Raw genomic sequence first — 26,947 nt, forward strand, 5'->3', positions numbered from 1 at the left:
TTGATTCGGACATTTTTTATTTCTTCGAAATACCACAAGTAAGATATTGTCTTTTAATTAATAATTAATTTTAAATAATTAACCAAATGACGTCATTTTTAAGTTCCGAAGAAAGTCATCAACATATACAATATTCAGCTCATATGACATTTAGTTTGGTCAATAGAAGCGTATTCTAGGCGCAATAAGGGTTTCAATTTTTTTAGTCGATTGGATTTCTTTCAGGCAAGTCTGACATAACATTATGTTATGCATTTCGGCTATTGTAATAGCCATCATCAGATACTAAAACAGAAAGCATAAACTTCTAATAAGTACTAAAAGCCTACCAGAACTATATAAAACACATGACAAAAGTATTCTGATTCAGCTTGAAAGCTTGGCTATTGATAGAAAAACGTAGATGCATGAAGAAATCCGCAGCCTTTAATTTTGCTCTTATAGAGCAAAAATTAAAATATTTATATTTCTAAATTTCTAGTATATCACATAGTCTTCAGTTCGAATTAACCACTCTTTTACATAATGGAATATGTCAAAAGGACAGGCAAGGAATATTTTCTCACCCTCAGTTTAATTTACCCCATACTAACAAGAGATATGTGTCTAAACAACTTATTATCGGATAAGAACAAATTCTTAAAACAAGTGAATTTTGTAATCCAATTCTAAAAAATATTACCAAATTTTAAAAAACATTAAAGGTAAAATCGAAAAAGATAATTCGATTTTAATCAATGCTGATGAAGAGAATTGTATGATAATTATGAATAGGATTGATTATATGTCAAAAGTCAACAATGACCTAAACTCTGACACCTTCTATTGCTTAAACTCAAATCTGACTATTAAATTTACTTCTTTATTAAAACTTACCCATTAACAACGCTTTTTAATACTTCAGCATTTCTTCATATCTGACAGAAAATTTATTGCTATAAACCCTTCCACTCCGCTTTTGCAGTATTTGCCAAACATTCATAAGATTTACTGTCCTGTTCATCAAATAGTTTCTTACATAACATCTTTGTGACCCCCTTCTTTTACATTTAATTAACCTTTTTTGTATAAAAAATTCATCAATCAATCAACTCTCCGAATACTACCTCAATTCTGACTTATATCCTTTAATGTGACGAATCTTTTTCCTAGATAGTATGATAGATGATAGTATTGTTGTAATCAGAGAAAAGCTTGATGTTGGACTCATGCTTTTTAGTTCATTTTGTGCTTCTTCAAAATTTCTTCAGTTAGAGAGTCGTTTTTTTAACAAAGGTCTGGTTTAGCCATGAGAACTTTTCTCCATTTCTTGCTGAGATATTTAAATAAATAAATAAGTAATGCTTTTTATTCTGAATACCAATTTTATACAGAGCTGTAAAAGAAAATAAAAACTTGGCATAGAGAACTGGCGCAGTCTACTTCTAATAGCTACTACCGAACCAGGAATGTTTTGTCAGGAATGAACAATGTTTCAACTTAACACTTGACTGACAATAATAAAGTTACTAGAAATGATTCATAACGTCTATTGTTCTCATACAACTTTGCTTTTTCACTAGTTAAATTACTATAAATACTTACTTTAAAATAATTAGTGTTCTTTAAATCTGAGTTGATCATTTAAAACCACTTCCAAGTTTTTAGCAGAGCTTACCTATTGTAATCTCGTATTATTGATATTAACATTTTTACTATATTTTAAAAAATCTTTTTGATTTTTTTGCTACCAAATAATGTTGGGACTTATTAGGATTTAGTTTTAAATTATGATTCTTTGCATTCTTGCTCATTCATAAGGAATTCTGCTTCATTATAGGCATTGTGATCAAAAGAATAATAAATTTGCGTATCGCCAGCAAACGCCTGCAGCTTAAAATACTTAAGCGAATTTAAAATATCTGCAGTATGAATTACAAAGAGTAAACGTCTCGAAATAGAACTTTGAGGGACAACGAAGGTAATACTTAGTTGTAAAAAAAAATTTAAATCTATTTGATGAATATGATTTTAATAGCAAACATGAACCCATATTGAAACCGTAGTATTTAAACTTTGCACATAACAAATCATGGTTGATGGAGTCAAACTCTTTAGACAAATCCAACAACACCAATATGCTATGCATATTTTTATCCCTAGCTCTAAATATATTATCAGTTACAAAGTGCTAGTGAAGTGTTAAAATATTTTCAAAAGCCGCATTGCATATCTGGTATTATACGAGTATGTGTTAAATATAATTCAATAAATGGGCTACAATACTTCAGCATTACTGGAAAAATTTTATTCATGCCTAAAGCATTTGTTATTTTATATTATTTAAAACTTGATTAACTTCCTCCGTACTTGTCAAATAAAAAGTAAATAAAATTTTCGTCCCAAAAAAATCTGATTGTAATAAGACACCCTGTTATGACGGTCTGCACTGATTTGAACAAGAGAGCAAAAAAGTTATTTATTTTATTAAGATGTGACAGAAAAGATGGACTTAAATCATTATTGTCTTTACAACTATCAAAATTTATTTTGCGCATTCCACAACTATTGAGGGTTCATTTTATTTATAAATAGTGAATCAACATATTTCCCCTTCTCTCTCCGAACCTTAGCCCAAGCGCTATTTTGGTAAATATTCCAATTCTCTTCGATTTGATTTTTTAAATGTATGTACGTATGCCTTTGTCTCATAAAAATCTTTAGATTTTCTGTGAGGCATCGTACTCTAGACTTTGTAATGCGGAATTCTCGAATAAGCGCATGCGTATTAAACAGAAGTAGAACAATGTCATTCACCATACTTATTTTAACATTCCAAGGTAAATTGCGCATGTCGGCATTAAAAATGTATACACTAAAGCTTCTAAAACAACGATATTTAACAAGTTTGGAAATGCAGCATAATTTCGATAAATTTAATTCACAATATATCATTTTAAGGTCAGATACATTATCTGCATGTAAAACACCCTTATTAGAAATCAGCAGGACATTCGAAACAAAAATTACATCTAAGAGAATACATAATGTTGTTACTATTGTGGGTTTTACAATTAATTGTCGTGGATATAGCCGTCCAAAAGTGTAGTAAGTGAATTCTGAAGATTTATTAAATTGATATTAAAAAATTCCCTAACCAAAAAGCTTCATTTACAGCCGGGTAAAGATCGAATATATATTAGAACAGAAAAATCAAAGCTTTCCGTTAAACTGTAAAAAGTGGAATATACCTGTATTTTAAGAAAAAAACTTTGAACACCATTGATTATTATTATCCTTACCAACCTAATCCAACTTAACCCTTAAAAGTTAAGACAATTGAAGTGGATTACTAAAAGAACGACAATGATATTTTTACGATATTTAATTGAGCCAGAAAAGATCTGGGGGATCTACGAAATAGAGAAATATTCTTCTCTGTCATTTCTAGACCTTCTAATTATAAATAATAATAAAACTCTAAAACATACCGCACTCTTGTTTATTTTTGGAACGTCTCGTCCAGTGTTACTAAATTGTTTTCATTCTAATGAATCAAAATTAAATCCTAGTATACAGTGCATCCCAAAAGTTATGTCTAAATTCATTTAAAATTCAGAGGTGTGTTCGAAAAGAAAACGCTCGAACCCGTCGATTTTTATTTTAAATTGCGCCTTTTTGTACGTGAAGTTTGTATATACAGGGTTGCTCAAACATAAATTACGACCATCAACTTAATTTTTTCAAATGAAAACACCTTTTTTTATTTCATTTTTGAATTTCGCGTGGAATTCTACGTATGTTTCATGCATCATGTCCTATACCTAAAGTTAACAGTTATCGAAAAAAAGACGAGCAAACATTATTATTTAAGTTCACCTTACGAGTTCGATTACGAGTTACAGTTTACGAGTCACCTTATCTCTGCGAATTTTTATACAGCGATTTTCACAATGGTAAAGTTAACGAGAAAAAATAGAAATCTGTGCATGGTTGGGTTTGAACACGTACTCATAGGGTAGTAAATAGAATAGAGGCTAAGTTTAGAGAATTCGGTCATGTTAGAGATCTGCCGAAATCTGGTCCTCCTGCTCGAGATGAAAATCAAGAACTTGACGTTTTGCTTTCTTTGGAAGAAAAATCCATGCACTCCTCTGTCGCAGATTGGGGCAAATTTACACATAGCGAAATCTATAGTTCACCGATTAGTTAAAAAGCACTAATATCACCCCTCCAAAGTTATTCCTGTGCAAGAGTTATTTGATGACGATTTCGATAGGCGAAATGAGTTTTGTGAACGCTTACAAAACATGTGCAATCTAAATAATAATTTAGTAACAAATATTATTTTTTCCGATGAAGCCACGTTCTGTTGATGGAGAAAAACACCCAGTATCCTCAAAAACTAAATGTGTGGTGTGGAATAGTGCGCGAAGGAGTAATAGGTCCCTTTTTCTTTGAACAGACTTTAACGGGACAAGTGTATCTCGATTTTCTCCAATTTAAATTAGTTCCAGCATTACTAGCTTTATTTCCAAATCCATTGGACCCAGACTATCCTGGAGAAGAACTAATTTTCCACCAAGATGGCGCTCCTCCGCACTATGCTGCCACTGTGCGTACATTTTTGGATAAAACCTTTCAAACCATGCAATCGGTGGATAGGAAGGAGAGGAATCAAGCCGTCGAATGGCCTGCTAGGTCGCCTGACCTAACACCAATGGACTTTTTTTTGTGAGGATACCTGAAGCCGAAGGTATTTGTTAATAGGCCAAATAATCTAGACGACTTGAAAGAGAGAATTCGCAGAGAAGTGCGCGCCATAACTCCGGAAATTATTGAAAATGTGCAACGAGACTTTATTGATCGCCTTGGATATTGTCAAGCCGTGAATGGCAACCATTTTGAACATTTAACTTAATTTTTGTTCTTTCTTTTATTTGTTATATGAATCTTCTTTTTTTCGATACATACGATAAATTTTACGCGAAATTCAAAGATGAAATAAAAAACCTGTATATACAAAGTTTACGTACAAAAATGCGCAACTTGAAATAAAAATCGACAGGTCTGAGCGTTTTTTTTTCGAACACACCCCTGAATTTTAAATGAATTTAGACATAACTTTTGGGATGCACTGTATGTTTTAGTACATAGAACAATTTAGCAAAACATGTAGTCAACCCCAAAGAGAGTTCCAGCAATAGCTCTCGTGTTTTCCGAATGTATTGTTATCATCTCGAATAGCTTAAATAACGTAAAATAAGTTTGCTACATGGATTAAAGCGAAGGAGAATTGAGGTCAGAATAATTAAATACCTCAGACTCATTACCAGAAATAACAATATTTTAAAACAAACATCAATTCTTCTTTCGCTAACCATATTCTGGAGTCAGGTTATAGCTTTGATCTAGGACCCAATACAGAAATCCTTCATATCTCTCAGAAGGAGTTGAAATTGAACCTTTGGAAGTTTTTAAAATAAATAGAGGTAACTTTGACAGCATACGATTTTTTCATTCAATTAGCCCTCATAAACAAATAAATACCAAATTAATAAATTCTTGTTCATCAAAAAAAATTGTTTTTATCAATACACATACGTAAGAGTTCCTTATCATTCTTTGTTCAATTTTACATAATTTATGGATACCTTAGTCTGACTTGTGTCGACTTTTACGTGTACCTACTTAACATAGATGCCTCTAGAGTCTAGACGTATTGTTTGCAACATTTTGTTATTTTTGTCAGTACAATAAAAACAATGTTTACCTAAATTTTAATACTTGCCGCATATTTGTTAAATTATTACAAAGTTTTATCATAAAGCAAACACTGAGTCTTTTCCAGATTTTGAAAAAAATGTGTAATTTTTTTTATGAAAAATATGTAATGTGAAGTTATTTTTTCACTTTTAATATTTACAGATATATTTTTTTTAGTTAGGTCATTTTTTATCCTCTTAAGATAGAAAGAGCATTTTCTTCTTAAGATTATTTTCTTATTTTTCTAGGCATTTGGTACGTTATTGCATGTAGGCAATTGACAACTCTGGAATTTTTTTAGATAAGTGGGTATTTTTCTGACATTTAGATTTAAAATTGATATCCCTAAATACGTCAAACTATTATTTCAATTATCTGGAAGAAACCAGAATGACTTGATTCAGAATCGACAAATATGTAAGTTTATTTAGACACTAGATGTGAGATGTAAAGAGGATCTATTTCAGAGGGAGTTTGACGTGTAAAGAAACATATTTTATTTCTTATTTTTTTAAGTGTACTAGTTACTTTATAGTTTTGTAGAATTCAGTCTACCATCTGGATATCCAGAAGATCTCTTCAGGTAATCAGTTGGATATTTAAAAGAGGTTTATGAAAAACTTTATTCTTATCGTCAATTTCAAAGTTATAATCTTATTACTTAGTCAAAATAACTGTGAAAAGCTTGTGTTAGAGAGTCTTTTGCCCTTAGATTTAGACTATTGCAAAATACCTGTAATAGCTTCACAATTTTTAATTAGGCTTCAATTTTTACTTCATAATTTAGAAACTTTTCCAGAATCTTGCGACTTATGACGTTTGGTGGTTTGGGTAAATCATATGAATAATAAGTATTTTCAGCAACATAATTAAACATCCAATTTATTTGAACCTTAATCAGCTCTTATATCTAGCGTAATCACAAGAATTATGAAAGAATAGATTTTTGACATATTAATGGTTAATGAAGCAGATCTTACTAAATTATATCCAGAGAAGATCTTCTGGAGGTCAAAAACAATTGGTTGAATCCTTGGTGATGATCGCTAAGAACCTGTTTAATAATAAGTCCCAGAATTCAATGATTGAACTAAAGAATTTGAAGTTATTATTGATTGTCAAAGTGGACTTGCTGATATTTTTTATACAAAATACATTTTTTATATAAGAACATAACCAAACTTGACCAAATTGATCAAGCAAATTGTCTTTCTGAGGAGTCGAAGCAGATATAAAAATCATGACTTACAAATAATTAAGAAGTCTCCTTTTTAGAAATTTCCTTTTAGTATCCCCTGATGATGGCCACCGCTGTGTCCGAAACATGTCGGGAATTTTAAAAGGCTGAATCATGTTTAATAAGTGGGTGGAGGAAGATTGCAGCATTTTCATTCTACCTTAATTAAAAAGTCATTTAAATAAGAAGTCAATTACTGATTTTTTCCAGTTTTTAGAAGAAATGGAGAAGACTCCCATTTCCACTCCCAGATATGAAAAGATGATCTCAAATCGAGCAGTGATAACACTTCAATAAACAGTAAAAATTTTCTACCAAAATATAAAGAAGTGTAAATAGCATTAATCAGAGGATATTTTCCTGCACCACAAAGACTAGAATAAACATCAGAGTGGAAACTCCAAACCATAAATCCACCAATATTCTTAGATAATGCGTAGTCATCTTTAACACCCAATATTTTTGTTGTGGTAACCAATCTGCCATTGCCTAGAAGAAGTAAGAATTTATTTCTGCTGCCTAAAAAAGAGACCAACTACCTGAAAGCCATAAAAAGCAGTTTAGAATGCCGAGTGCCGAAAAGAATAGGAAATTTTTTCGATTATAACGGTCTTAATACCCGCGAATATACAGCGGGCACAACTCGCGACATCTCTAGGCGCGCTTAGGCAGTAAGCGGTTCGCGGAAGTAAGGCGGTAAGCCAGTTCAAGTATGAATATTGGCGGGACTTTTAAACCGAAATAAATACAGTGTAAATATGTGTTTCTAGTAGTCTTTAGCCATTGTGTTTAATGTAAGCGTGTGTAGTAAATAAAAAAAAACGAGTTTTCTCAATTTTAAGTAATTTTTAGGCAGTAAAGGTCACTTATATTTTTATTTAGGCCGTCTTAAATGTGCTCAGGCCTATTCATCAACTAGATTATAGGTTAGTACTTCTAAGCAATTAAAAGCTAGCACTTTTCAGACTAATAAGTATTTTTACGGCATTTTCACTTAAAATCGACAATCCCTAGGTACGTCAAAAAAATTACTCCAGTTGCTTGACAGAAACAAGAAATTATTCCTGCTGCCTAATAAACCGTTCAGTTGCCTAAAAGCGATGAAAAGTTGTTTGGACTACACATGAAAAAACCAATTCAGTTCCACATCTACTTACTAGAGTCCTTAAATAAATAAAACCCATTTTTATTTCCAATTTTAGTGACAAACATAAAAACATAGTAAAAACTATATCTTAATTATCATGCGATTGATTTACTTATATTGTAATTGTTTTATGAATCTCAATTTCAAGTTTGAATCAAATATTACAATTTTCTCTTAATTTAAATAAAATCAAGATAAAAAAGAAAAGAAAATATTAAATCCTGTAAATTGAGACAAAACCAAAATTGCTTACGAAAGTTCGCAATAACTACCGCACCCGATCCATCAAGCAAACAGTCGTTCGTCTTTCAAGGAAGTCGAACAACTCGCAACTTTTTGTACAAAAGCTCATCGCTTTTGACTTTTTGTTTCCGAAGTTGTTTTCGCCCCGACGTTTGCGAAAAATACTTACAGAAAATCTCCGATGTTTGTTTTAAAGTTATTTTCTAATAAAATCGATAGGTCTTTCGCCTACGTTCGTGTCTGTGATCCCTGAGAAGTAACATATTGTAACTTTTATTTATTTTTCCTACGAGCGAAAACCATTTTATCATTATTAGAATTATTAAGTCGGAAAGTGGAATTTTTCTTTATATCTAGTTTATTATTTTAATATTACAAACTTGCTCTTAATCACATTTTCACGAGATAGGGTGCAAAATTTCCACAACAATCATGCTCGGATAGTAGAAAATCCACACGCTGTAAAAAATCTAATTCTCAACATCGATTTTCGTTAAATGTTTGGGCTTGTATGATAAACCTTGAATAACCGATATTTATTTAGATTTTCTTCAACAAAATCTGCCACGATTATTAGAAAATGTTCCTCTAAATGTGAGACAGAATATGTGGTTCCTACATGATGGGGCTCCACTATATTTTAGACGAAAAGTTCATGAACATCTAAATAATAAGTTTTCCATTTTATGGATAGGGCACAACGGACTCATTCTTGGCCTCCTAGCTCCCCGAGATTTAACGTTACGCGATTTGTTTTAGTAAGGCTATTTAAAAGAGTTGATAAATCATAATGGAGCAGAAAATACTCCGTAATAACTTTAAGAGTGCACTGAAAATTCTTGTTATCTAATTCGTGGACACCAGGATTTTATTTTTGCAGCTTGTAAAAAGTCGTGGAAGTTTTGTAAAAACGGTGACCATTTAACTTAATCACGATTTTTTTAAAATAATAATGAAGTAACTCTCTTATTATGCAGCTTTTATATAGATCAACTTCTTTTAACGAGTTCTGCAAGGTAATAAATGACTTAACTTGGAAAATACCGGATATATTTTAACAGCGGCAAAAGTTAAAGACCTACAAAAGCGGAAAGACGCAAAGTGATCAGTTGGGACAGAGTGCAGCTCTCTCCCTAGTAACAATAGACGTGTCTTTATTATAACAATTAGTATTAAAAAAGTGTTTTTTTGCAAAAATATCTAGCACAAGAATATGCAGAGCTGGAAGCGTGAGAAAACCAAGCCTAGTAAAATACAAGAGGTTGGAGATGTAAGTCTGGCCACACACTTACAGCGTTGATTAAATATTTGGATATAATTATAGATTTGGATTGAATATATATATAATATATCCCAAATATTCAATCAACGCTTACAGTTTCAACTAATAGTTTAAACTGGACAATTCAACTGTACAGTCTGACATCCACGTGTGTGGATATTTCAGTCTCAGAACAGTTGAACTGAGACAAATGAAATTACTTGTGTGGGAGTTCACTGTACATTTCTCAGTTTAATTTTATTAATTTTTTAAAAGTATAATTTTCGCGTAGTTAAAATTGCGTGAAATAAAGGTAATCAAATAATTAGCGGTTTTATTGAAATGTATCGATCGAAACCTTGTCTTTGGCAAGTTGTAGCATTTTATTTTTCTCCTTAAATTCATTTTATTAAAATTAAGTCAATGCTTCATAAATTGCTTAAATAAATCATATCACTTGTTTTTAATTATCAAGTAAATAAACCAACAATTTCTAATGAAATATAACTAAAATATATTTAAATGGGTAACTAAAGATACTTCGGTCATCCTCCACTAAATTTATTTAAAAAATATTAATCGTACATGTTTCGGACATATAACATGTCCATCATCAGGGATACTATAAATGATCCAAGGAAACTTATAAGATACAGATTCAAATTGTTAAATTACAAAAAGGTATTAAAATTACTTACACAAATTAAGGGGTTCCGTCAATAGACAAAAAGAAGCGGACAGATTAGGGTACTTCCTCAAGTTAGGAAATCCGCAAGGGGACACTAGGACTACCAATATACCGGTATATAAATAGTCCATTCTTGCAGTGGAGTTAATAAATCAATGGGTAACTAAAGATATTTCGGTCAGCCTCCATTAAATTTATTTAAAAAATATTAATCCTACATGTTTCGGACGTATAACATGTCCATCATCAGGGATACTGTAAAAGGAGCAAGAAAACCTATAAGATATAGATTCAAATTGCTTAATTGCAAAAGGTATTAAGATTACTTACACAAATTAAGGGATTCCGTCAATACATCTTACAGATCTAGTGCCTCAGACAAGGTTAAAAAGTTAAAACGACTAAAAATCAATAAAAATGCCATCCACAAAATGCTAAAAAGCTTAATTAATTAACAAATAATTGGACGTTGAAGACATAAAACTTACATTAAGATACATGAGAATGGGGTAAACAAGATTTACTAGAAATTTTAGAGATAACTAGAGCGATACAGAATAATGGTATTACATGTGTCAATGATCAAATAAATCATTCATCTACACACTTTTTTAATTCATTAAATTTTAATGCTCATTTATAACGCCTTTTCATTCTCTCATATTAAAGAGTCAAAAACATTTATATTTTATTTATAAGTATCATTTCCAGTACCGCCATCTGTGGCCAACTTATTGAAATCTATTTTTGCAAATTACAGGTACCATACTTTAAGCGTTGATTGAATATTTGATATATTATTATTCAATCAACGCTTTAATTAAGGCGCACGCTATTGTTTGAAAATTTATATGGTTCTTTTGTTCTCAGTTCTTGTTTACAAAACAATTATCCTATTGTCGTAATAATGTAATTTTAAAGTTTTTGTAAATCCATGCTTGGTTTAATTCTCATGTATCTTAATGTAAGTTTTATGTCTTCAACGTCCAATTATTTGTTAGTTAATAATGTTTAGTCGTTTTAACCTTTCAACCTTGTCTGAGGCACTAGATCTGTAAGATGTATTGACGGAACCCCTTAATTTGTGTAAGTAATTTTAATACCTTTTGTAATTTAGCAATTTGAATCTATATCGTATAAGTTTCCTTGGTTCTTTTATAGTATCCCTGATGATGGACATGTAGGATTAATATTTTTTAAATAAATTTAGTGGAAGATGACCGAAGTATATTTAGTTACCCATTGATCTACTAACTCCACTGCAAGAAAGGACTACTTCTTCAACTTTAAAATACATTTTATTGCTCATCTCAAATTAATAAGTGGAACACGTGTCCGGTATATTGGTAGTCCTAGTGTCGCTACGCGGATTACCTAGCTTGAGGAAATACCCTAATCTTTCCGCTTCTTAATAATTGTCATTTCCGTGGTTTTGGTTCCCGTGTCTTGGTAGGAGCACACGTAAAAGTTTGTGGCGCAACCAAAGAAGATGCAAGTCACCTCAAATATTGGTTAATTTGGCTTTAATGGAACCTCTTTTTCCTCATCTTGACATGATTTGGTAATTTCTTGGCAGGATGTCCAAGATTTGATTAGAAAATTAGCAAGGTGGGTGATGGACCATTTCTTTGTTAGTACCGGCATCGTGCCAGTGACTTGGCTATTATCATTAGAAAATCCTTTCAGGGTTTTCGTTTTCCGGTTTTCTTTTTTCCTTCTTCGATTGCTTCGCCTTGAGGGTGTGATGGTGTTGAATTCTGTGACGCTCCACGAGTGACTCCAGAACAGCCTGGTTTCTCCACAAGGAGAATCTAACCTCTATCTGAGCATGCATATCTCACAATCGAGACAACCAGTTACCTTGGTGAAGCTCCCTGTAGCTGGAGACCAGGTGAATTATGACCAGTTTTTTAATTTTTTTTTAATTTTTTAAATAATTCTGTTTAATTGAGAGTGACTAGTGGGATTTGGACACAGGTCCGAAGCCCATATAACCTTGGGTTATGTGTTCAGGTCCTCCCCGCCTCATTGACATTCTTAATTACTAACGTTATAAAAATTTTCATAATTAAATTTTATTACTACTTATAGCTTTATTAATATTGTTATAAAGTTAAATAAAGGATTTGTGTAAATAAAATGAGTTGTTATTGGGAACTGTTGCTGCTGATGACTCTAATTTCCATAGCATAGTCCAAAACATCTTTACTGAAATTAAAATAATCAGGTAAGAAGTTTTCTTAGTTTTAGAACAACTAAGTGGCGTGGCGCCTATTTGGTTCTCCTTTAATTTTTTATTTACCAACTGTTACTTATATTAAATCCTAACCTACGAACGCCCAGTCTCCAATAATTCTGAGCTACCGTTTGCAATCCTTGTACACAATTTGGTATTTTGCGACAAAGTAAAGGGTCAGGACTATCATGACCGTATGAAAAAGCATATGACAAATTGGCAAAAAGCCAAGTTGGACTAAATTGAACCTGGTGCTGCGAAGAAGTCTGTTATTGATAAAGTAAACAGTTGGAGATCTGCTTTTTGCAAAGAGAAAGAGAAAGTTCAAGCGTCCAAGAAGTCTGGATTATCAGCGGATAGCATTTACAAATCGATACCCTTGACTTGTTTGATTTCTTGCAAGACGCAGAATAATATTATTTTTATTTCTCTTGGAAAATATTAAAGAGTGTGGTCTCTTTTTATTTGTTTTTCAAAATATGATTTTTTGCCATGAGATTTAGCCGCCTTTCATGTAGTTCATAAAATTTTCTCTGATTTCTTTTGCATCGTTACAAATATTTTCTCGATTACGACGATTTAGTAGAATGATCTTTAATTCTAAACTCTCGGAACCAATAAAAATGAGAGATGCATCATGAGTATAGTCTTGATACATACAGTTTGCAAGGGCATATATACTAGATTGATTTTCAATCAAAAATATATGCAAAGCACAAGTGGTCTAAGTAAATTTAGATCTGAAAGATACGAAACTGCAAAACAAGTACTCCGAAAACATTTTCCACAACGTGTCTTGCTCGAGACAACCGATACTTAAAAACCTCCTTCGATGCTGAATCCAATAGTCCTTCCCTGAATGGCTTCAAAATATCACTTCTGAGAGGAAACGTGTCATCCGCAACGAATACATACGGAACATTTTTTAAATTTGTCAGTAACATCGTCGGGTTATGAAATATGTAAACCTCGTTCACCAGTTTTTCAAAGTAAGATGTATTTTCAAGAACCCCGCCATCCGAAATGGGTGCATTTGTTTCAAAATCTGCGAGTAGGAATCGGTATTTTACGTCAACTATAGCTAGAAGAACCATGGTGTGTTTGGATTTATAATTATAATAATAAGATCCATAATTTTTTGGGGGAATTATATCAATGTGTTTGACATCCATCCAGAGCACCAATGCAGTGGGGGAAATGCCATCTTTCTTCAAATGAACTTGCAATTTCCTCCCATTTTTTCCTGAGTTGGGAAACTGAAACAAAAAATTATAAAATAATTAAGTTTACGACGTTTTCTTAGTCCAATATTATTGTTATGATATTAAGTTTTCATTTTTGAGAAATCCATCGATAATTCAGTACCAGTTAAAGAAATTGTGAATTCTGCACTAAAACTACAATAATTTCAAGACCTGGTACTAATAAAAGCAAGAAAATAAATAGTGACCTGATACCAGAAGGACTGACTACTGTGCGTGACCATTTCAAATCAATTTCAGAACAACTTGATCGTTATGATCAGTTAGGCACAAGTATCGCCGTAAAGTTTAGAGGTCTAAAAAAACGACCCTCATGGCGGAGAAAAAGATAGGTGTTATACTGTTTGAGGCTGAAATAGGCTGTTTAAACACACAGTCAATTTATTATTTTCATGCATCAGCAAGCAATATTAGCCCTAATATTACCCCATATCTCACATCGTCTCCAACATACGGGCAAGGTTCATTTGCACCTATAGATAATTACGGAATCGGGTACTCCTTCATTTCTCAGGATACCATATGCTCGTTTTTTGTCAATTTCATTCTAATTCATAAATATATAATGTATTCAATGGATTCCTTCAAAAGTTAATATAAACCCTTCCTACAAAAGTCTTTTTTTATTACTCTCGTTGTTCTAGATGAAGATGGGTAATTTTAATTCACGAAATACATATCTGAATAGACTACCGTAAAACTTTGTCCAAGTTACACGTCTCTGGGATAATTTTTCGAAGAGATTGAGGTGATATTCTTGTCGAAAATTTCAGGCACTCAATGTAGAATTTAATCTCTCGTGTGAAGATTTAGCTTTTCTCATTACTGTATTTCTCTATATAATTAACGGAGAAACCAGCGAAAGCAATTTCTGGTAGACTGTTTCGGTCATGCGGAAATGATTGAGGAAGTCTAATGGTTCTTCACGTAATTCTCTCAATAAATTTATTTCTGAAAATTGATTTCGCTTTTTACACCATTGCTTACGATTTTTTATAATTTTTTAACATGATAAAAATTAGAGAAAAAAGGGCGATATCGTCTTGCTTCTTCGAATCTATTGCTAAAACTAAAAAATTGAACTATATGTGTGTTTGCCTCAACAGTGTACAGTTTCTGCTGATGGTTTAAACTGTACATATATGGCCGGCTTAAGCATGCATCGTATAATGTGTTTTCGTGCGGCACAAAAAAAAACTAACATAGCGTTTATAGACGATCCTCAAAATATCACACAATAAGTAATCAGAAAATAGAGAGATCCATAGTATATTTGTTTTAGAGTTACATATAATACATGTGAGACAGCAGTCAATATGTATACCAAGGAATTTTACGCAAGCTACTTCTTAGAGAGACTTTCTGCATTTCATGAGCAGGGAATTTTGAGACAATGTAGAAAAATGACACTAGCCCAGTTTTATCGGCATTCAGCCTTAGAGCATGATTGTTACACTACTCCTGCATCCACCTCACCGTCTGAGAACCGCCCACCGAAGCCCTCGAACCACATACTCCGCCAGCATTATGGAAGTGTCATCAGCGGATTGACTGACAACACGTCCTAAAAAACTCTCACTGAAATCATTTACATATAATATAAATAGTACTGGACCTAGGATTGAATATTAAGGCAGTCCTTGTTTCATCAAAGATGCACCGAGAAAACTCGGTTCGTCTCACCGGACCTAAGACAAACTGTCTGTTCCCCCTGACCTAAATAAGAAGCTATAAGCCTAGTACAGTACTCAGTCATCATGATTGACAGCAGCATATCGTGTCGAATGCTTCAGACAGGTCAAAAAACACCAACACTGTCTTTTTTGCTAACATTCTCAATCATAAAGGATATAGGCTTGAAAACCGTCAACCGTCAAGTCGAATGATTGGGCCTAAAATCAAATTGGTTAATAGAAGGAATATTTTGCATTTTCAGAAAGTTTTAAAGCGGATATAAATGGCCTTCTATAAACTGGCCTAAAATACTTTTGATGTTGAAGCGAGTAAAGATGTGGATCGATTTCCAGAAAATTAGAAAAATTTTTGCACTTTTTAGTTTTCTTGGAAAGATTCCAATGTATAGACAGGCATTTATTATGTGAGCTAGAGAGGCATGTATATGCGGGCTAACTTTTTTCATTATTATTATCGGCATTTCATCATGGCCTGGAGAGTATTTATTTAGCAAGACTAATATAATATGACAAACTTTCTTTGCATCTGTGGGAAAGATAAAAGTAGTGGGAGTTTGGCTCCCTCTAGGAAATTAATAGATTTTCAATAATTTCATTATTGCTAGTTTTTAAGCTAATAGGTTTAGAGGACTTGATTTCTTAGAGTATCGATTGTAAATAGTCCGTGCGGTTTTAGATTTATCTCGTTACTTCCTTTTCTAGACCATACATAAAGATCTTTAATATCTCTAGAATAATTTTTAGTTAAGAGTTTATCCATTTTTTATCAGGATCTTTTGTTTTGTGGCTACTAAGAGGAAAGGCTAAATTAAAATATTTATAAAAAATATAAAAGCAATCGTATTTTATATCCAGAGCAATGGAGTTTTATGACATGTTCTCAGGATTCATGTTTCAAAAGATAATTAAACCTGTACCTGTTTGACATATATACATGTATATGACATATATACGGTGTGGTGACTTTAACTGGAATAAATTCTGTTAAAACTAATCAAAATTTATCTCGCAAAATTCTTGAGACCCGTCGATTTCTGTTTATTTTTTTTCACATTTCAAGATAGTTTTTGTATTTTTTTACCTACAGGGGGAGTCCAAATTAACCCAAACTTTTTTTTTCAAATGGAAAGCCACTTTTTTTAAACTCTCATTGCAAAGAGCCCTTTTTCCTGATTAAATTGCCCTATTTACTTTTGCGATTATCTAAAGGAGAAATACGAAAAAAAAATAAAAACCATTAAATTAGTAAAAGTCTCGAAATATTTTGTGTTGGTAAATTTTTGGCGTGTTTGTTTATTTTATTGGTATCGAGATATTTCCTGACATTGTTGTAGTGTCACTGTTAAAGTGAATTTCAACCAGTTGTTAAATAACTTATATTGAAAAAATGCCTTATTTATCCGAATCCCACAAGATTGAAATCTTAATGATGATTGGTTATGGGGACAGAAGTCGTACTCAGCTAAAGGTTGTCCACTTATTCAGGCAGAAATATCCAGATTTGCCACCTATTAACCAAGGTACGGTAAGTAAAATCGAAAGCAGATTTCGAGAAGTTGGGCACGTGAGGGATGTTTCAAGACAAAGGTCTTCTAAAATCTATGAAAACACCCAAATAAATGTATTGTTAGCGATTTAAGAAAATCCGGTAACTGCAGCCAAAAGAGTAGCTCGCGAAAACTCTATTCATCATAAATCTGTGCTAAAAATTTTAAAAAGTGCAAACAAACGACCTTATAAAATGCAACCCGTTCAAGAGTTATTGGAAGACGATCCAGATCGCAGAGTGCAGTTCTGTGAATTAATGATGAACGCCATTGACGAAAATCACATATTTTCGGAGTGGATCCTTTTTTCTGATGAGGCTACATTCACCCTAAATGGCCATGTTAATAAGCAGAACTGTCGCTACTGGTCTGACGAGAACCCACACTAGGTAAGGGAAATACACAATATCCCCAGAAAACTAATGTTTGGGCTGGCATAATTGGCAGGCAGGTTATAGGGCCCATATTCTTCAATGATACTTTAACTGGGAAAAGATATCTAGAATTTCTTGAACGTAAACTAGTTCCAGTCTTACGTGCCTTATATCCGAGTCAGTTCGATCCAAATTTGTATGATGAAAGAATCTGGATGCAACAAGATGGTGCTCCTCCACATTATGTCCGTAATGTAGGCCAGTATTTCAATGACAATTTTCGAAACAGATGGATTGGTAGAAGGGGTGCAATCGAGTGGCCGGCACGTTCTCCCGATCTCACCCCACTTTATTTTTTTCTGTGAGGACATTTGAAAAGTCAAATTTCTATGAGCAAACCAGGAAACCTAGACGAACTCAAAGAACGTATTAGGTAAGAAATCCGACAAATATCTCCAGAAGTGTTAGAAAATGTCAGAAACGAATTTTATTATCGTCTTGGGCTTTGCCAACAAGTAAATGCTGCTCATTTTGAGCATCTTATACATTAAACGCAACTTTTAATAATTTAATGTTTTTTTTTTCGTATTTCTCCTTTAGATAATCACAAAAGTAAATAGGGCAATTTAATCAAGAAAAAGGGCTCTTTTCAATGAGAGTTTAAAAAAAGTGGCTTTCCATTTGAAAAAAAAAAGTTGGGGTTAATTTGGACCCCCGTAGGTGAAAAAATACAAAAACTATCTTGAAATGTGAAAAAAAATAAACAAAAATCGATGGGTTTCAGGAATTTTGCGAGGTAAATTTTGATTAGTTTTAACTGAATTTATTCCAGTTAAAGTCACCACACTGTATATGTATAGCACGTGACAACTTATCCGAAATGAATACCTGAAAATAATAAGTGAAGATCTATATAGATAAATAAAATAATAAGATCTGTTTAAAATAAGATAGTGACACATATAAAATTCACACTGTTTTTCAAGTGAAGTTGTTTTTAATAGTTAAAGGGTAGAAATCTGCATTATTATTTAGAAGGATGGCGGTTCCTCCCCGAAACTCAGTTCTAGATGGATGACTAGTTGGTCTATAGTCGTTTAGGGTCATAGACTGTATGTATATTATTCCCTTGTATAAAAAGAGAACAACAAACACTGTATATATGTATATTATACAAGGGAATAATAAATGCCAATGCTTACAAAGTAAAAAAAATATTAGATTCTTCTTCTTTGAAAATTTAATTTATTTATTATTTATGTACAGAACATTTAAGTATTATTAATAAGTATATATTATCCTGTTTTTTTTTGTAGTGATTTGTTATCTGTATAGGATGCATCCTTTGAGTTGGCTTATTATCTTTTACATCTGGATGTACACCAACCATAAAACAATTAAATGTGGAATTTATGGTTTTTGCTTGGCACTGCTTCATCTCAATGTCTTCAGGTCTTGAATTATTTTTTTAGAAATATAATTTTGCACAATTTCTCCTATCATTGTTTCTTTTACCCTTGCTATGAATAGCGAGATTCTTTGTTCTTGTTTGGTGCTTTTGTCGCTTCCCAAAACTCATTCATTGCTCAAACTCATAAATTGTACCAAGCTTTCATTTTATTATCATTTTATTAAATCATTTTAGTTTTTATTTTGATCGAGTTTATTTTTATCAATCCTTAAGGGATCCGAAGCGAGGTTATGGTTGCCATTCTATCCTTTCTTCTTCTACGATCGAAAAGCACAAAAAGTGAATAGAGGTGGGTAGATGTACAACTCTCATTATATAATGATTACTGAGATGGAAAGAGTTGGCATGAGTGAAAGAAGAGAAATGACAGCTGACCCACATAAGGATCTGTAAGAAAATCGCCTGGAAATTACGTTTTTTTTTGTGACAATTTTAAAATAAATGGTCATTGAATTTTTACATTGTTTATTTTTCCAAGTTAATGACTCTTTATTTTTATAATATTTAAGTTAGAGGCAAACAATTCAATTTTTTACCCAATATTTGCTTAAAATATTTAAATTCACTGCCGTGTAATAAATATTTAATCACAGCTCGAGAAAAATTAAATTTCTTACTTCCTCAAAGTTAATACACCTCTTATATTAAATATTTTTAAAACAAAACACAAAAATACCCAGAGTACTTTAAGACTTTATATATTTCTACCAATAAGTAAATTATATGTTTTAGTCATAATTTTATTTAAATAAATGTTTTATATATGCAACTAACCAGACTTTACCAGATACAAATTGATAGTATCGTCGAATAAATCGCTGGTGCAAGTGAATTTAGAACGAACGTATTCTCCAAAGACTTTCTGGTAGTAGTAGGTAATACACTCAGAGAAGGATCTGATATTGCCGGTTGCTGTGCAAGAGTTTACGTCAGCAATCAAGTCAGGAGAAGAGCAAGAAGAGTCTTAGCTTAAGCTGGTGGCTGGAACTTGAGCTCGTAGTAGAGTTTGAGTTGCCCCTGGAGACTAAGTTGGTAGAAGCAGCCGTAGTAGTGATTATGCCGGTAGTTGCAGTAGCAGTTATTGTAGTTTTAAGAGGTAGTACTACAACTCTGAAAGACATTTTCAAAATTATTTATATCGTAGTGATCCTAAATACAAAAGAAATATGAACATCCTTAAAATATTCTTGAATGATACCAAAAAGCAATTACATATGTAGGTCCTAGAGGAATATTCAAGGTTTATCGATGTATTCTTTCTAGAATGTTATTGTAATGTATTTTTTATATTATTATTAAAGTTACACCGAGCCAGTGTATCATTTAAAAAATTTTTTCCTTATCCAGGAAGTGAACCATATTTCTCTCCTACGCTTCCATAAATTTGAATTTTTTACAAGTTTTTTTTTTAAATTATAATAACCCTTTAAATGGATTTTTAAATTGAATGTTACAAGTAATTCTAATAATAAAATATAAATTGTATCCATTTAAATTCTGCACAAAAACCTTTATAAACAAGCTAAATATATAACTACAGGGTAATTTTTTAATTATGATAAATAAGAATGTATATATAAAATAAATTAATTATAGTGTTAGCTTATTTTTTTTTTTTAAACTTTGTTAGTTCGTTTTGTTTTATAACTATAATTTTTAATAATGAATAATTTTAGTTCTCGTTTTCCGTTATATTGAAATCTTAATAAAAATATTCAAAAGAAAATTAGACTGCATAGTAAGCTACAAAATTAATGTAAAGAGTTCCTTGCATGCTTTATAAATAAAAAAAGATATTGTAGTATAAAATTGAAATTACCACTATTTTTTCTTGTTAGTTTAATTTTATTAAGTTTCTCGCTATTTTATAAATAATGATTAATATAAGAAAATAATAATGTGAATTAAATGTCTTTTCTTTTGAGATTTTGAGTATCCAGGCAGTTAAAAATATGATTTTCTGTGGAACATATCAGATTTTTTCCTATTATCTTTTAATGCGTATTCCTTAAGAAAGAAATCGGGTTAGACAATTTAAAAAAAAAAGTTTAACTATAACGCCCAAAATTAATGTTAAAAAATCTAAGTTCCCTCTTTGTTTATAAATTTCTTCCACTGTATTAAAAAAGTATTACAACAACGGTATTCTATAAATTTTCTTCGTATTGTTTCTTGCTCTTTTCGAATACATTTTTTAATCAACGTTTTCCAAATAATGTCCACTAACGAGAATCACACTTCTTATATTAGTCTTTAATAATTTATTTCAGAAATCTCCTTTCAGAAATCCGGTACAGCTGGCTAAGAATTTGTATTTTAATAACGGTATCTATGAAATGAAAACCAGGCAAAAATTATTTTGGTCCATTGTCATGGACCTTATGAATAATACCACAGATATAACTAGCTAACGCAAGCGTTAGCTAGTTATATCTGTGATAATACTGAAGTATGACTGTCTGTTTTTTATTCCACACTAAAAATACAAAAGATCCCTTCTCTTTTCTGCAGAGCATTTCCTTTGCAAAAAAATTGACTAAATAGGTATAAAATACTTACCAATGCGGTATTAATAGCATTTAATAGGGCATTCTTAGTACCATTCAAGCCCAGAAAATCATCGGTTTCTAGAGACCAGAGCATGATACCATTCAATCCAAGACTTTTTGCAAATTCCACCTGAAATTTTTCACGTTAAATGAACATTATCTATAGGAAAAAAAAACATCTACCTTTAAAGTTATAGAATCTGCATTATCATAACTGAGCCATGAAAGGTTGTTATAGGCGTATGGCACTTGTTGTTCGTCGTCCCAGACTTCAGTCCATCCACCGGCCGCAAAAATTTCAATGATCTTTAAAAAGAAACCATTAATTGAATTGGCGAGATTATAATGCAACGATACTATCCTAACTAATAGACAGCGGAGCTTTTTAATTAAGCCTCGAATCTTGCTTAAATCCGAAACACCTGCTTAAATAAGATAATTATCGAAAGTACAGTGGAAAAGGCGGTAATGGAACATGGAAGCTTTTTCCTCCATTATAGCTCTTTCGCATAAATTAAAATAAAATTTTCTTTGTTTCTTTAAATTTTCCTTCTGGGAAAAGTTTAAATGTAAGGTCTTTTTTTTTAAACTTTAGTCCTTAGGGCCTTTTCAAGTATCGAATGTTTTACATCTTAATAATTCAAGTTCAGAATAATCATATTCATAATCCCAAGGTATTATTAAAAAAATAGGGCTATTTTATTTATAGGTTTCTTTTTAACTGAGTAGTATTTAACATTAACCAAATTTGATAATGTCAAAGGTTTCATACAAATTGCAATATTGTCAGAGCTCATGTCACAAATTTATTTATTTTCTATGAAAGCTGATGAAAAGAAAAAGGTCCTTGCAAGTTTTCCTCGATATGCAAGTGTTTGGAGTTATTGAATGGATTAAAAAATCGTGATACTGTCAAAGGCTTCACACCTTAATATTAAGAAAATCATTCAATCTTCAATTCTTAATATTAAGAAAACTCACGTAACGATTTCATTGATTTATGATACATATGAAAGCTAATGAATTTCTTTACCGAAAATGCAAGGACTTTTCAAAGGACTAAAAAAATCTGGATACTCTAGATCAAAGGCTTTAGGAAAATCTTAATATTTAAAAAGTCAGTAAACAAGTTTTTTTATTTTAATTTCGCATGAAAAATCATGATACTGTCAAAGGCTTTAAAAAAATCCACACACTTTGAAAACTTAGTAAAATCTTATTGGTTTTAATTTTATAGGAAAACTAATGAGTTTCTTTATCAAAAAAGGTTTTTACAAGTTTCCTTGTACACCGTTTTTGAAATACAGTTTTTCAATGGACTGAAAAAATCTTATTACTGACAAATGATTTGCTAAATTACAATTTAGTCTTTACTTAAATTACCTCATTATATCCCCAATTTCCAGATGAAGCAGTGTAAGGACCAGGATCCAATCCAGTACCTGCAGCAGCAGATCCGGGCGTATTATTACTGGCATTAATGAGGACATTGTTTGCTCCATAAAAGGGAACACCTAGGGCCAGTTTGGAAGGTGAGGCACCACGTTCTATCCAGCCATTAATAGTGGCATTCTATTAATATATTATTAATTATTAATAATTTCTTAAAAATGCATATTTTCCTTACCAGGCTGTAATCAGCATAAGTTGAGTCAAGCTTTGAAGAACTGTAGAGGGGTGCGTTATGGCCGACAAAAGAATCAGAAGCGCCATGGAAGTCATAAGTCATAACGTTGATGATATCCAAGTATCTAAATTAAAAATAATATTTGTGTGGTATATTAAAATTGATCTTATCTTACTCTGATAAAGCAGGCACGTCATAAGAAATATCTACTGAGCTGGGAAGAGCAGAAACTGCAGCAGTCACCAAGAGACCAAGAGGGTTAAATGCCTCGTGAAGTTCTTTTAACAAAGAAGCAAAGTTTTCCTAAACGAAAAACTTCTTTAATTAAATTATTATCAATTATTTAAAATTACTTACCTTATCGGCAGTACTGATACTATCTCTTCTAGCGGGATACTCCCAATCCAAATCGAAACCATCAAAGCCGTACGTTTGGACCATTTTTAAAACGGAAGCAATAAATGTAGCTCTGCCTGTGGCTGTAGAAGCCATTGTAGAATACTTTAAAGAGCCTGTAATTACTTATTTGTATCTACATATAGATTAAGTTATCTTAATAACCAACCTTCATTCCAACCTCCGACAGATAAGAGAACCTTAAGGTTTGAGTTGGTCTGTTTCAAGTTAATTGCGCTAGTAAAGCCACCTAAACCAAATATTATAGGGTTTTAACAGCATATATATAGATATTATATAGATATATAGATTTTTTACTAACCCAGGTCAATATCCAGCCACGTGTCTAATGATATTACTTCAAGAGTAGTGGCATTAAGTCCAGCGAAAGTATAAATGTAATGGGTGCATAAGCTGGCAGGGACATTGCTGAAATTATATTGACCATTTCCTGTTCTGTAATATGACCACGTCCCGTGGTAACAAATTACGTTGCAGCCTAAAAATGCCTGCATTATCTATTTTTTGTATATATATATATTTAAATATGTATATGCTAAGGCCAGAGATATTCAATAAACACATCTTTCAACTACTATTTTTAACTCATTTTCTATTCATTGTTTAGTCTACTTATTCATTCATTAATTTAGTTCTTTCGAGTAAAGTACCATCTCGTTGAAGTCAGAAATCATACAAAATAATGATTCAACGAGGATCTGATATTTCGAAACTCTACTTTAAGCAAAAATAGGCTCTTAGAATTGAAGGTATTGCTCGAACACTTCCTCTTATTAAAGACTAAATTTTGCTAGAATTATTGTGATTTTAGTATTTGGTGCCCATTGGAAAGGGGATGAATTAAATAGGCAGAATTTTTTTGGAATTTATGACATCTTACCAACCTCGCTTCATGTTTTAGGTAAATGTTATAGTAGAGAAAATGGTAGAAATTGTTACGAAGGCTTTTTAGGGCACTCCTTAGACTTTGCATTATTTTTCAATACACAAATATTTATTTCGATAGACTCCACAAGTATCGGATGTCAACGAAGTTTATTTAGAAAGAATTTTTACAAAGCTTTCATAACTAAGGTGGAAATATTAAATACTTTGTAAATAGTTAAAATACTTGGCGTTATAGATACTTACTGGCATGAACGTATTGTGCCAAGCATAGAAAAGATAGGACCGCTAATAGTGATTTCCTCATGGTTCTAAAAGAAAATGTTACAATAATAGCTTTAAATATCTCAGAGATCTAACTGCAATGAAAAAACATATTTTACTCTAATAATCGATTTGTCAAACTCGTCTCAATATCACCGTTTTATTTCTAATTTACTTCAATTCATTGGGAAATTATACTTATACAATTATTCACATTTTATAAAAGCAATCTAGATCCTAAGATCCTTAGATCCTAAGATCAAGACATTATTCTATATTGGTTCTGGCACGATCAAACAAGAAGAATTGTATAAGCTGATAATTAACCCATTGATCTAAAAGACGGCAACATTTAATCTTCAAGACTATATTAAAAAGTGAAAAGCTGGAAAAAATCATACTGGTCGTTTTAAAAATAAACTTTTGAGTTTGGTCAGTAGGAAAATCAAAGCATACCAAATGAACAAATAAGGGAACTGATAGACCTAAAGGCTTAGTTCGTTTTTATTCTTTTTAATCTTGGATGAAATTGAGTAATTAATTTGGACTGGTTTAAATAGTTGCTAATGCATGTTGCTAAAATGCTAAAGGGGACTACAACCAAAAAAGTATAGAAGAAGTGGATTATTATTAAGTGAAAAAAATAATTTTGGAAAGCTAATAATTTTGGACCGAAGGCAATGAAAGAGTGTAAAGTTGGATATATTCCTCATGATGCAAGAGTTTCATTGATTAAATCCAAAATGAAAATTGACAAATGTGATATAAACTGTTTAAGTGTAAATAATGAAAGTTATATATACTTGACCATTTTAGATTATAGAAATACTGAACCTAGATGTAGATAATGAGAAATAACTTTTAAAATTATGACTGAAATATGTATTTTTTACCACTTACCGAAAAACTATGTTTAACCAAACCAGTTTCTTAACTATGTTCACAAAGACCGTGCTCAATTGCTTTTAAATAGGTTTATACCTTATCTAATCATTGTAAATTTCCTAATCCGCTTTTAAGGCCATTTATTTGATAATGGTTTTCACTTTTAAAATACAATGGGCTAAAACATGTTAAAAAACGTGATCAACCAAAGTTTTTTTAAAAATTTAAAATTTTTTTATTTTTTTAATTAGCCGGCTAAATGTATATGAAAATAAACATGCTTAGATCAATACCTATAGTTGTTTTATTTCAGTATATTCATTGGTTTCTCAACATTTAAGAAAATTTAATCTTCAAATCTAACAACTATTTCTGCAACAAAACCTGTTTGTCGTGCCAATATTTTTGCTTCACTAAATACTCATTATTTCATTCAGTTGTTTTTTAATTTTGATAAATGTTGAAATCAAAGATCTTCAATACATACATACATGGTTGAAGCTCTTCAATGATAAGGTTATTATTATTTGTTATTATTATTATAACAAATTCATTTTAAATAATTTTTAAACTTTCCAAATATGACATCTCTTATTGGAAGAACTCGTCCAGTATCATTATCAAAGAGACCTACGTAAGTAGACACAAAATCAAAACACTTAAAAATTAATCTAAACACAATTTTAAACTTTGATTTTGTTTTAGTGTAGGGTTCTATTGTAATAACGTGTGTTTTTTCTGTTGGTCTTTGTAGGACTAATGTTGCTTTGTATTAAGCGAAGCATAAAATAAACACCTCTTGACTCTTGTTGAAAACAGAAATCTTCGATCTACACATCCCATGGGCGCCGAGAGGAGGGTGCAAGGGGGTGCACTTGCACCCCCTCGACCTTTGGACCTCGACCTTTGGACTTCAAGAGAATATCAATTATTATTTGTTTGGGTTTGCAGTAAGACGTAACACAAGCAAAAATTAAAATTTTATTAAAACACAAAAACGATAGCCTATAATAGTTTAATCTAGTTTTTAAATAAGAATCTAAGGCGCCTAGGTTGTTGTCCAAAGACGTTTAAAACCTTGTCAACAAACTCAATATCTTCCTCTATCCTCTTTCGATGAACGCTCATCAAGCAAAGGCCGCTTACGCGGCTTCCTACGTGAGCGGTAATCCGCGGCCGGCGCGACCGGCGCGGTCGACGGCATATGCGGCAAACGTGGCCAGGCTGTCCTACTTGCAAATGCACGCCGCGTTTTGTTTCGCAGTTTTGTCGTGGAACAAGGCGCGCGCGATTCTTTTAACTGAGAGCACTTACTATCAAAAGATTCTAAAATTGCGTAAAAAAAGGCTCAACAAAAGACACAAAACGAATACCATATTTTTGGAAAGAGTTAAATACGGCGAATTTCAACATTT

At 31.9% G+C, this 26,947-nt stretch overlaps 1 protein-coding gene and 1 long non-coding RNA gene across 2 annotated transcripts in view; one reads left to right on the forward strand and one right to left on the reverse strand.

Moving 5' to 3' along the window:
- Positions 1 to 25,642, reverse strand: part of LOC126735222 (acidic mammalian chitinase-like) — a 40,826-nt gene extending 15,184 nt beyond the window's left edge. Inside the window, exons 1-11 of the mRNA XM_050439174.1 lie at positions 25,548 to 25,642; positions 24,630 to 24,694; positions 23,800 to 23,976; positions 23,647 to 23,727; positions 23,439 to 23,593; positions 23,257 to 23,384; positions 23,082 to 23,205; positions 22,838 to 23,026; positions 21,638 to 21,760; positions 21,465 to 21,584; positions 19,750 to 19,817 (exon numbers count right to left, since the gene is read on the reverse strand). Coding sequence (XP_050295131.1) covers positions 19,750 to 19,817; positions 21,465 to 21,584; positions 21,638 to 21,760; positions 22,838 to 23,026; positions 23,082 to 23,205; positions 23,257 to 23,384; positions 23,439 to 23,593; positions 23,647 to 23,727; positions 23,800 to 23,976; positions 24,630 to 24,690 — 1,226 coding nt within the window. The 5' untranslated portion in view covers positions 24,691 to 24,694; positions 25,548 to 25,642. The remainder of the gene's footprint in view (positions 1 to 19,749; positions 19,818 to 21,464; positions 21,585 to 21,637; positions 21,761 to 22,837; positions 23,027 to 23,081; positions 23,206 to 23,256; positions 23,385 to 23,438; positions 23,594 to 23,646; positions 23,728 to 23,799; positions 23,977 to 24,629; positions 24,695 to 25,547) is intronic.
- Positions 11,322 to 12,325, forward strand: LOC126735127 (uncharacterized). The gene is made up of 3 exons (XR_007660332.1): positions 11,322 to 11,407; positions 11,483 to 11,929; positions 12,008 to 12,325. It is a non-coding gene; the product is annotated as an uncharacterized LOC126735127 (long non-coding RNA).
- Positions 25,643 to 26,947: the final 1,305 nt, after the last annotated feature.

The sequence above is a fragment of the Anthonomus grandis genome, chromosome 4 (assembly GCF_022605725.1).
Source record: "Anthonomus grandis grandis chromosome 4, icAntGran1.3, whole genome shotgun sequence".
Classification (NCBI taxonomy): Eukaryota; Metazoa; Arthropoda; class Insecta; order Coleoptera; family Curculionidae; genus Anthonomus; species Anthonomus grandis.